Here is a 12,894-nt window from a genome sequence, read left to right as displayed (position 1 = left end):
TACCTTAACCGTAAGTGTTAAGTTACATATCATAATTAACGAAGACGACATTATTCTTCTGAATTTAATCAAATAATCATGTCTGTATTATTAAGCAGAGTTACATAGGCAATCGGTCTCCGGAATCTAGTTATAGAATTTATGTTGTCTGAAGCATTTTTATTGTACCTAGAGAAATACTCTACAAAAACTGACCAAATCACCTGCAGCTATGACGAATTTGTACAATGTTATGGGTTAACTTTCATTCCTCTTGATTCAGCGACCCTTTTGTGAATGTACTAAGTCATCTTGTGGCATTGCTTTATAATATAATCACGTGTTCTTAAAAACCACCCAATAATCTAAACATGAGAAAACTTATCATATTATTAGGATGTTACTATCAAGAAAAAGAAAGCTCACAATTGGAATAATTGACATCGACATACAGCTTTATGTGCATTTCGAAGTAAGAGTCTGGCGTAGAGGAGTCTAGTGTGCCATTGACTTCCGTCCAGTTCAGGAGAGTAGAGGAGTCTAGTGTGCCATTGACTTCCGTCCAGTTCAGGAGAGTAGAGGAGTATAGTGTGGCATTGACTTCCGTCCAGTTCAGGAGAGTAGGGGAGTCTAGTGTGCCATTGACTTCCGTCCAGTTCATGAGAGTAGAGGACTCTAGTGTGTTATTGACTTCCGTCCAGTTCAGGAGAGTAGAGGAGTCTAGTGTGCCATTGACTTCCGTCCAGTTCAGGAGAGTAGAGGAGTCTAGTGTGCCATTGACTTCCGTCCAGTTCAGGCGAGTAGAGGAGTCTAGTGTGCCATTGACTTCCGTCCAGTTCAGTAGAGTAGAGGAGTCTAGTGTGCCATTGACTTCCGTCCAGTTCAGTAGAGTAGAGGTGTATAGTGTGGCATTGACTTCCGTCCAGTTCATGAGAGTAGAGGAGTCTAGTGTGCCATTGACTTCCGTCCAGTTCAGGAGAGTAGAGGAGTCTAGTGTGCCATTGACTTCCGTCCAGTTCAGTAGAGTAGAGGTGTATAGTGTGGCATTGACTTCCGTCCAGTTCATGAGAGTAGAGGACTCTAGTGTGTTATTGACTTCCGTCCAGTTCAGGACAGTAGAGGAGTCTAGTGTGCCATTGACTTCCGTCCAGTTCAGGAGAGTAGAGGAGTCTAGTGTGCCATTGACTTCCGTCCAGTTCAGGCGAGTAGGGGAGTCTAGTGTGGCATTGACTTCCGTCCAGTTCAGGAGAGTAGAGGAGTCTAGTGTGGCATTGACTTCCGTCCAGTTCAGGCGAGTAGGGGAGTCTAGTGTGGCATTGACTTCCGTCCAGTTCAGGAGAGTAGGGGAGTCTAGTGTGCCATTGACTTCCGTCCAGTTCAGGAGAGTAGGGGAGTCTATTGTGCCATTGACTTCCGTCCAGTTCATGAGAGTAGAGGACTCTAGTGTGTTATTGACTTCCGTCCAGTTCAGGAGAGTAGAGGAGTCTATTGTGCCATTGACTTCCGTCCAGTTCATGAGAGTAGAGGACTCTAGTGTGTTATTGACTTCCGTCCAGTTCAGGAGAGTAGAGGAGTCTAGTGTGGCATTGACTTCCGTCCATATCAGGAGAGTAGAGGTGTCTAGTGTGGCATTGACTTCCGTCCAGTTCAGGACAGTAGAGGAGTCTAGTGTGGCATTGACTTCCGTCCAGTTCAGGAGAGTAGAGGAGTCTAGTGTGTCATTGACTTCCGTCCAGTTCATGAGAGTAGAGGACTCTAGTGTGTTATTGACTTCCGTCCAGTTCAGAAGAGTAGAGGAGTCTAGTGTGGCATTGACTTCCGTCCAGTTCAGGAGAGTAGAGGAGCCTAGTGTGTCATTGACTTCCGTCCAGTTCAGGAGAGTAGCGGATTCTAGTGTGCCATTGACTTCCGTCCAGTTCAGGAGAGTACAGGAGTCTAGTGTGGCATTGACTTCCGTCCAGTTCAGGAGAGTAGAGGAGTCTAGTGTGGCATTGACTTCCGTCCAGTTCAGTAGAGTAGAGGTGTATAGTGTGGCATTGACTTCCGTCCAGTTCAGGAGAGTAGAGGAGTCTAGTGTGTCATTGACTTCCGTCCAGTTCAGGACAGTAGAGGACTCTAGTGAGCTATTGACTTCCGTCCAGTTCAGGAGAGAGAGGAGCCTAGTGTGTTATTGACTTCCGTCCAGTTCAGGAGAGAGAGGAGTCTAGTGTGTTATTGACTTCCGTCCAGTTCATGAGAGAGAGGAGTCTAGTGTGCCATTGACTTCCGTCCAGTTCAGGAGAGTAGGGGAGTCTAGTGTGGCATTGACTTCCGTCCAGTTCAGGAGAGTAGAGGAGTCTAGTGTGTCATTGACTTCCGTCCAGTTCAGGAGAGTAGAGGAGTCTAGTGTGTCATTGACTTCCGTCCAGTTCAGGACAGTAGAGGACTCTAGTGAGCTATTGACTTCCGTCCAGTTCAGGAGAGTAGAGGACTCTAGTGAGCTATTGACTTCCGTCCAGTTCAGGAGAGAGAGGAGTCTAGTGTGTTATTGACTTCCGTCCAGTTCAGGAGAGAGAGGAGTCTAGTGTGTTATTGACTTCCGTCCAGTTCAGGAGAGTAGAGGAGTCTAGTGTGTCATTGACTTCCGTCCAGTTCAGGAGAGTAGAGGAGTCTAGTGTGTCATTGACTTCCGTCCAGTTCAGGAGAGTAGAGGAGTCTAGTGTGGCATTGACTTCCGTCCAGTTCAGGAGAGTAGAGGACTCTAGTGAGCTATTGACTTCCGTCCAGTTCAGGAGAGAGAGGAGTCTAGTGTGTTATTGACTTCCGTCCAGTTCAGGAGAGAGAGGAGTCTAGTGTGTTATTGACTTCCGTCCAGTTCAGGAGAGTAGAGGAGTCTAGTGTGTCATTGACCTCCGTCCAGTTCAGGAGAGTAGAGGTGTCTAGTGTGGCACTGACTTCCGTTAAGTGCAGGAGAGTAGAGGAGTATATTGTGCCATTGAATTCCGTCCAGTTCAGGAGAGTAGAGGAGTCTAGTGTGGCATTGACTTCCGTCCAGTTCAGGAGAGTACAGGAGTCTAGTGTGTTATTGACTTCCGTCCAGTTCAGGAGAAAGAGGAGTCTAGTGTGTTATTGACTTCCGTCCAGTTCAGGAGAGTACAGGAGTCTAGTGTGTTATTGACTTCCGTCCAGTTCAGGAGAGTAGGGGAGTCTAGTGTGGCATTGACTTCCGTCCAGTTCAGGAGAGTAGAGGAGTCTAGTGTGCCATTGAATTCCGTCCAGTTCAGGAGAGTAGAGGAGTCTAGTGTGTTATTGACTTCCGTCCAGTTCAGGAGAAAGAGGAGTCTAGTGTGTTATTGACTTCCGTCCAGTTCAGGAGAGTAGAGGAGTCTAGTGTGTTATTGACTTCCGTCCAGTTCAGGAGAAAGAGGAGTCTAGTGTGTTATTGACTTCCGTCCAGTTCAGGAGAGTACAGGAGTCTAGTGTGTTATTGACTTCCGTCCAGTTCAGGAGAAAGAGGAGTCTAGTGTGTTATTGATTTCCGTCCAGTTCAGGAGAGTACAGGAGTCTAGTGTGTTATTGACTTCCGTCCAGTTCAGGAGAGTAGGGGAGTCTAGTGTGGCATTGACTTCCGTCCAGTTCAGGAGAGTAGAGGAGTCTAGTGTGCCATTGAATTCCGTCCAGTTCAGGAGAGTAGAGGACTCTAGTGTGGCATTGACTTCCGTCCAGTTCAGGAGAGTACAGGAGTCTAGTGTGCTATTGACTTCCGTCCAGTTCAGGAGAGTAGACTCCTCTACTATCCTGAATTGGCGTTATCAAAGACAACACTCTGATTTAAAAAAAAAAAGTCATATATATTAAAGCGAAATTTGTTTCGTAAGAAAAAGTTCATTCTGATATGGAATACCATTCGTCCTAGATGGTATGTAGCAAAGGATTTATTAGTATCTCGAAATTCACATTCAGAATGAGTCTTTATACATTACAGCCCTAATTGAAAACCCTCCTGATGGTACATTGGCCACTTCATGGGAGGCTATCCTCCTCTCGATATATTGAATCCCTCATGGAAAGGTTATTTCTCTACACATTTGACATTTTATGGAACGTTTTTATTCCTCTACACATTGGACATTTTATGGAACGCTACCCTCTTAATACATGAGACCCTTTACAGAAAGTTCCACTCTCGACAAACTGAACCCTTCATAGAAAGCTCCACTCTCGATAAACTGAACCCTTAACATAATCTCCACTCTCGACAAACTGAACCCTTAACATAATCTCCACTCTCGACAAACTGAACCCTTAACATAATCTCCACTCTCGACAAACTAGACACTTCACAGATAGCTCCACTCTCGACAAACTGGACCCTTCATGGAAAGCTCCACTCTCGACAAACTGGACCCTTCACAGAAATCTCGTCAAAATGGACCCTTCACAGAAAGCTCGACAAACTGGACCCTTCACAGAAAGCTCGACAAACTGGACCCTTCACAGAAAGCTCGACAAACTGGACCCTTCACAGAAAGCCCGCCAGACTGGACCCTTCACAGAAAGCTCCACTCTCGACAAACTGAACCCTTCACAGAAAGCTCCACCCTCGACATACTGAACCCTTCGCAGAAAGCTCCACTCTCGACAAACTGGACCCTTCACAGAAAGCTCCACTCTCGACAAACTGGACCCTTCACAGAAAGTTCCACTCTCCACAAACTGGACCCTTCACAGAAAGTTCCTCTCTCGACAAACTGGACCCTTCACAGAAAGCTCCACTCTCGTCAAACTGGACCCTTCACAGAAAGTTCCACTCTCGACAAACTGAACCCTTAACAGAAAGTTCCACTCTCGACAAACTGGACCCTTCACAGAAAGTTCCTCTCTCGACAAACTGAACCCTTCACAGAAAGCTCCACTCTCGACAAACTGAACCCTTCACAGAAAGCTCAACCCTCGACAAACTGAACCCTTCATAGAAAGCTCCACTCTCGACAAACTGGACCCTTCACATAATCTCCACTCTCGACAAACTGGACCCTTCACATAATCTCCACTCTCGACAAACTGGACCCTTCACATAATCTCCACTCTCGACAAACTGGACCCTTCACATAATCTCCACTCTCGACAAACTGGACCCTTCACATAATCTCCACTCTCGACAAACTGGACCCTTCACAGAAAGCTCCACTCTCGACAAACTGAACCCTTCACAGAAAGCTACCCTCTCTATACATGGAACGCGTCATTGTAAGCCTCCATACATGGACTGGATGGATATCTGTAAAATGCGTGTCCAACTGGACAAGAATTCCTTAGAGACTCGGCAACGTGATGAACGAGAACGAACACAATCCAAATTCAGCTGTGTGTAGTTCAAATCTTGCAATCAATTAGTTTGGAATAATTACAAGAAATAATTGGCGTACTTCTGAATCTGAAGTATGGTGTTGTGTTAGCCTCGAGGGACTTGCGGTGTAGCGTATTACAGACGGGAACGACATTTAACCACTTGTTTACAAATTTGATTTCAATTTGCAGTATCGCCCTCTGTTATCGCCAACGTAAAGCTGGCATCACAAACATTGCACGACAGGGATTACTGTAGATTGAGGTTGAGATATTTGATTCGTGGGTATCACGCAGTAACCGTTTAACACTATCCCCTCCCGCCCTCACTAACAAGTGTTGGGAGGGAATGTTTTACTGTATCACTGTTAGTAAAGGGAATGAATCTTTGTGAAGAGTTAGGATGACAAGATGTTGTGATAACTTTAATTACCCGATACTTAAAGATCAATCTACAGACAGGAGGAAAACATTGAGGATATGTCAACCTCATTCTTTAGGACAGGCATGACGTAGTTAAGTGTTTGGTCCATCATCATCATCTTTAAAGAATTTGTCAATCTAATTACCCATAGAAAGCATTACTGTTGTCCAGGAAAATTAATTCTGCTGAAAATGTTAAAGTGTTTATTGTTATTAAGTTAAGGAACATTGATGTAACTGGAACCTGGTTTCTAATCTTTACCACAAACCTTCAATGGTATTAAAATTTTTGAGATTTCAGTTAAATACATATATGTAACAATGTGAATTGTACATACTTTGGATTAACTTGCTATTTGTTTCCTAATGTCTTTTCATTAATATAATACGTCGATGAACACATGATAATCACGTGTTCTGGAATATTTTGTATGCTGACACTGAGAGTATAGAAGGCACTATGGGGTTTCTCTCTCTCCCAGAATGCCTCATTCAAGATGGCTGCCAATGTTGGCAGCCATCTTGAATGAGGCATTCTGGAAGAGAAAAAAACCCCATAGATGACTTCAATTCTCTCCCCTGTATCTTGGTTTTCAAATACAGAAGTGACATACATTTCTTTGTATTTTCTTGAGATTTTTATCTTTTCAGGTTGTTTTGGACATCTTCTTCTTTCAATATCTGTTGTTGATGATTCATGGTGTATACCAAAAAACATTGGAACCAGATTCATCAGAGGCCTTGGTGATTAAACAAGATCTCATGACGTTATTGACTTTCGGCATGCTAGTATAGTATGTAAATGGCTAGCCGGGTTGGTTTTCACGACGTTATTGGCTTTAGGCATGCTAGTATAGTATGTAAATGGCTAGCCGGGTTGGTTTTCATGACGTTATTGACTTTCGGCATGCTAGTATAGTATGTAAATGGCTAGCCGGGTTGGTTTTCATGACGTTATTGACTTTCGGCATGCTAGTATAGTATGTAAATGGCTAGCCGGGTTGGTTTTCATGACGTTATTGGCTTTAGGCATGCTAGTATAGTATGTAAATGGCTAGCCGGGTTGGTTTTCATGACGTTATTGGCTTTTGGTATGCTAGTATAGTATGTAAATGGCTAGCCGTGTTGGTTTTCATGACGTTATTGGCTTTAGGCATGCTAGTATAGTATGTAAATGGCTAGCCGGGTTGGTTTTCATGACGTTATTGGCTTTCGGTATGCTAGTATAGTATGTAAAATGGCTAGCCGTGTTGGTTTTCATGACGTTATTTGTCATTTTTGTCATTATTTTGTCATGTTTTGTCATTATTTGTCATGATTTTGTCATGTTTTGTCATGTTTTGTCATTTTTGAGAGGCATGACATTCTTCAATTACAGTTGTCTTGGAAATTCTATGATGTATACCAAAAAACATGGCAGTCATTACAATAGAATTCTGATTGAAATACAAGAATTCAAATGACCCTGATGTTTTGAAAGGTGAAGTGAAGTCAAATCTATTTTTGGAATAAAGGAAAAAGTTGCCAACAAGTGTATAAAAGGAATCATCTTACGGGAAATATGTATCATTTTTATGATGTTGTCAAATTCAGCATACACCATGTTAAAAATCATTCGGTCTCCAATCAAATTTTACCTGAGGTGGAAACTGAGAAAAAGCAAAAGCTGGATATCATTGATAATGTGCATCAAAACAAAAAATGATTATTGGGAAGTAATAAATGCTGTAGACCGTACTTGTTTACGTGGAAAATTAGTTTGTGAAATATTTACCAAAGATTTATGTGAAGTGCAAAGAACCGATTCATTTCTTAAACAATTTGAACTGTTAGCAACACATGAAAAGGTATAAAAGGAGTTGCAATGAATATATGAATAAGAAAAAATGTTGCCAAAAAAGCAGAAAGATTTTCTGAAGAAGATATGGTATGATCCAAAACATGTGTTGGGATTCACTGGCCCCAAGAGGTTGTATGAGGGCATACAAAAGAAAGGCAAATTGAAGATAAGTCTATCACAGGTCACTGCTTGGTTGCAGAATCAAGATCCTTATAGTGTAAGAAGACAAGTTAGACACAAAACACCAAAAGTCAAAACTCCTTTGGTGAGTGTGGATTACATGTGGGATGCTGATTTAGCAGATGTTTCCAATATTAAAGACTATGATGAAGGCATCACTTTCTTACTAGTTGTTGTGGATCATTTTTCACGTTATGCTTGGGTACTACCCCTTAAAAATAAGAAGGCTACCACAGTGTTGGAGGCTTTCAAAAAGATATTTGCAGAACGTCAGCCCATCATCATCAGATAAGATCATGGAAAAGAATTCTTAAACAACGCATTTCAAAAGCATTGCAAAGCCATTGGGGTCACCCACATTGCAAGTCACAGTGCTCATAAAGCTGCATTTGCTGAATCATTTATAGGGAAGTTGAAAAAATATTTTGTACAGATACTTGCATTCCAATCAAACGTTTACCTTTATCGATGTGTTACCTGACATCATTAGAAGTTACAACAGTAGAACACACTCTGGTCTGCATGGATTTGCACCCAAGGATGTAGACAATGACACACAAAACATCATCTTTTCGAAAAGAGACCATGAACCTCCCAAGAAAAAGATGCCACACAAATTCAAAAAAGGAGATCAAGTGAGGCTGAGTTACAAAGTCCGTGAATTCCGTCGGGGGTGGCATCAGAAATGGACAGATGAACTATTCATAGTCTCTCACAGATATTACAGAGGAAGTGTTCCGGTTTATAAAGTCAAAGATATGATGGGTGAACAGATAGAGGGGGTTTTCTACGCTCAAGAATTACAAAAGGTCTACAAATCAAAAGAAACGAAGTGGAAAATAGAAGAAGTCTTAAAAGTTAAGAGAGTCAAAGGAAAGAAATTAGCGTTGATTAGATGGTTAGGATGGCCAAATTTTTTTTATTCCTGGATAGATTATGATGACATTGAAGTGCCCATAAAAACTATAAATAAGCTGGAAAAAAACACCAAAATAAAGAAAGCCATGGCTTACGTGTGTCAATTTTGTTCTAAAATGTACACGTTGAAAAACTCTCTGGATCAACATATCAGAAGAAAACATTTCAAAGATCTACGTGAAATACCGTGTTCATCATCTGGCAAAATTACCTCTCAGGAGGAATTTGATATAGTTAATGTACCGGTAAGCACGTTACCCCCAGTACCTAGAGGACATTTCTTGCCCTGGAAACATTTCTTTACCTGTATGATAGCAGGTCCTACAGGAAGTGGAAAAACAACGTTTGTGAAGAGGTTTATAGACAACATTCAACAGATAATGACTCCCATACCGGATAAAATCCTGTGGTGCTATGAAGAATATCAAACAATCTGTGGTTTCATTGACAAAGTAGAGTTTCATGAAGGTTTACCCGATCTAATGGAACTAGACACGTCTGTGAATAATTTGATAGTGATAGATGATTTGATGTCTGAAGTTAACTCTGACGTAACGTCATTATTCACCAAGAAGAGTCATCATTGCGTCATGTATATAGTTCAGAATTTATTTTGTCAGAGTAAAAAACATAGAGACATCAGTTTGAATACTCATTACATTGTTTTGATGAAAAATCCTAGAGATTCGTCACAGGTCAGGTGTTTGTCTCAGCAGATGTTTCCAGGTAAAACTTTACTGATGGAAGCCTACAAGGATGCTACTCTTCATCCTCATGGATATCTGTTAGTAGATTTGAAACAAAACACTCCTTCAGATCTCAGATTACGTACATGTATATTTCCTGGAGAGTATCAGTTTGTGTATGGCACCTAAAAACGTATATATATATGCTTCATGGAAGGTAGATGTTGTTTGACGAAGATGTCTTCATATCTGGAGAAACATTGTAAAGACTTGGAGTATTTTTGCCAAGCCGAACCTTCTATATGCAAAGTCATCGTAGAAAAGGCCAGTAAAAGTTTCATATACTGTTTATGTGAGTGCATACAAAACATTCTACAGGGTCGTTTGCCTTTGACACCAAAGCAAAAGAGACGGTTGTCCCGTCACAAACAAAAGTGTAGACAATTATTGAAATCTCCGTTCAAAACTAAAAAACGTATCATTCAACAAGGAGGATTTTTACCTGCCATCACATCCATCTTACTACCCTTGGCAACACAAGTCCTGTCCGGTCTATTTAAAAGATGAAAAAAAAGATACTGGACGTACAAGGTCCCGTCACCAACTTCAGACCTAAGCCTCCTGTAGACTCTTTCGTGAAATCCCTTCACCACATTGAGGGGGAAATGGCAAGTACTTTGCAACGTGAAGATCTTCCACTTGACGAAAAAATGACTTTGTATGATCAGGATTTAAGAAAATACCTTTCTAGACATCAACAATACAAACAGGATGGTTTAACACCCAAGGTAGTCACTACCATCGAAAATTTTCCCAAAGAGGACCTCACACGTAAACTTGTTTTGCAGAGTGTACCAAAAACTGCTCAATCTAAGACAGAAATGTTGATGGATAGATTAAAACAGGTAGTCCAGTGGAACGACAAAGGAGAATTTGGATATAAAGGTGCCCCGGTGATTTCAGGTTCTAATCTAGTGGATTTAGTGGGCAACGCTACACGTCAAAGGTCTCTGAAATACGTCAATCCTCAGGGGATGAATACCCTTCTAACAGCTTTAAGGATCTGAATGTCCCTCAGAGCTGGATAAGTAATACGCATGTGGGTTAATGTTGCATTTATAATTAAAAAGAACAAAAAACATCATGTTTTAATATAAATTCAATATTTAATGATTTCCCGGTTAGTTCTGTTTGTTTTTTTGATCGGATTTTAATGTTAGGTGTCCAACGTCTTTATCGGGATGTTTTCGTCGTTCCTCGTGTTCTCGCGTGGTCACGTGACCGGCACGAAGGACTACATTAACACTTGGTCAGTAAATATGGCCAGAGCACCCGATCAACGTATTTTGTCGTACAAACAAATATGATACACTTATTCATCGTGCTAAGAAACCGAGAAAAAGTGCTGTACATTCTTCTATTTATTCAAGTATGGTTACATAACGGCGTTATAAACTGGTGTTAATTGAAGAAATGCCGATTAATTGACTACTTTTTAAGTAATTTTGACGATGTTTGTCATTTTCGTAAGAATGTACAGCACTTTTCGTTGCTCTCATACAATTACCTTCACGCTCGTACTTGTTTCATACGTATTGATTTAGGGTAGTCGGGTGCTCTAGGACGATTCATAGAGCAAGTGTTAATGTTCATTCTCCAATATTGGAACTCTTCAGTGTTTTAAGTATCAAAATCGGCATATAGAAACGAACAAACGTTAATAAACGAATGCAATGGATCGTAATTAATTCAATTAATTATTTACAGATGATTTCCAAAGACATAAGGTATAGTTAGAAGTTTTCGGCTGTACACATGCAAGTTTGTAAATTCGTCACTGTGATGAAACCACCGTCCTCGTCGTTGCCATGACAGCCGATCGAAGCTGCGATCACGAATGCACTGACAAAGTGAAAGTTGAAGTATTTTTCGCAACATGCGGTTTAAACTTAAAATTACAATCACACCTCATATTGATTGGGGTTGTTTAATCATACCTGATCAATTGAATTATCAGAAAACTAACAAAAACATTAAAAAACACAGAATGAAGCCTTCGTGTCAGGCAGTGCAGACACAACGCGGGATCTGTAAACAATGTGACGTCATTGGAATGTACAAGTTGCAACAATGTATAACAATGTATATTTTACATGAATACACTAATGAGCAACAAAACGGGACGCAACATTAACCCACATGCGTAAAGAATATTTGGATAAAATGCAAACTGTTGCCTCTACTCCTTTACCAACGATAAGAGAGAATATACCATCTGAAATGTCTTTGGCTAGACCTCCAGCTACTCTTACATCTATGATGCCATCTCCAGTCACCCCATTGGCTACATCTCAATCTACTCATACACCATCTCATGTTACCCCTTTGGCTACATATCAAGATTTTCATACACCGATACCATCTGGAGCTACCCCTTTGACTACATCTGAGAACACCCTCCTATCTCCAACACAAATGGATTGGAAGGAATACAGTGATGAGAGTGGCTACAACACTTTTTCTACACCCACTTCACGATCAACGTTACCTAGAAAACCGGTTTCAGACATGCTAAAGAAATGGAAAAAATTTAAGCCTACAGATTAGAGCCCGGAAAAAGTATAAAAGTCATCGAAACACTCCAGTCAAATCATAATAAAATGACTGACAATACCAGTGTAACCTCTAAGTGGTTGTTGTTTGGTACCAAACTGCCAAGAGAAGAAATTGTTTTCTTTTGTCAAGTGTGCATCATCTATATCATCATCTGCTGTAGCATCTATCATCTGAGCATAGGTCATCCACTAGAGTCTCTGTGGGTTTCTTTGTTGAGCAGTGGTATTGGCTATCTAATACCTAGTCCTACTCTAAAAAAAAGAAAGATGTTTTACATAACCCTTCCCAGTAATAGTTCAATGGAGTACTTTCAAGACAATACATTAACAACTTACAAGACACGTTTGCCTCAACCTCTAGATCTCAAAGGTTCTCTGGAGATGGGTCTAGCTGAAATTCAATATCCTCACTCTTGGTTCAACGTACGTGAAGGTGAATTGTGGTTGGAGATGATCGTTGGTGGCAGTGACAATGTTGCTAATGTTGAATTTGATCCTGGAGCTGCATTAAAACTTTACGTTAAACCAGGTTATTATCCCAATGTGCTCAATATTTTAGAATACATATGGGGGGCCAAAAACATGGTATCACATGGAGATATGTTCAAGATTTCTACCGATGAAATTGATCAGAGGGTAACTTTGACTATATCTACTGGCTTACGTTTAAATCTCAGTCCTATGCTGACAAAATTGTTAGGATTTGAGTATTCACGGTTTTCTGCAGGAAAACACACTGGCAGTAACATGGCTGACGTTCGTCAAGGTTTCTATTCCATTTATGTCTACTGTCCTTTGGTTGAACCACAGATGGTGGGTGATTCCAGGGTTCCACTTGTCAGAATAGTTCCAATTGAGGATATGCCAGGACATGTCATCAGTAAAGAATTCCAACCAATTCATTATGTACCATTACAACAACGTC

General features: G+C 41.1%; 1 protein-coding gene across 1 annotated transcript; it reads left to right on the top strand.

Annotated features, from left to right (window-relative positions):
- Window positions 1–638: 638 nt before the first annotated feature.
- Window positions 639–2,153, top strand: LOC117344084 (mucin-17-like). Its single transcript, XM_033906734.1, has one exon. It carries the CDS (start codon window positions 639–641, stop codon window positions 2,151–2,153), a length of 1,515 nt encoding a protein of 504 aa, XP_033762625.1.
- The last annotated feature ends 10,741 nt before the right edge of the window (window positions 2,154–12,894 follow it).

This window comes from Pecten maximus, chromosome 15, assembly GCF_902652985.1.
Source record: "Pecten maximus chromosome 15, xPecMax1.1, whole genome shotgun sequence".
Taxonomy (NCBI): Eukaryota; Metazoa; Mollusca; class Bivalvia; order Pectinida; family Pectinidae; genus Pecten; species Pecten maximus.
Note: the sequence above shows the minus strand (reverse complement) of the source record. Positions and strands in the feature narration are given on the sequence as shown.

What these genes read in the sequence shown, in the direction of transcription:
- LOC117344084 (XM_033906734.1), top strand. Translation starts at nt 639, where the DNA reads ATGAGAGTAGAGGACTCTAGTGTGTTATTGACTTCCGTCCAGTTCAGG.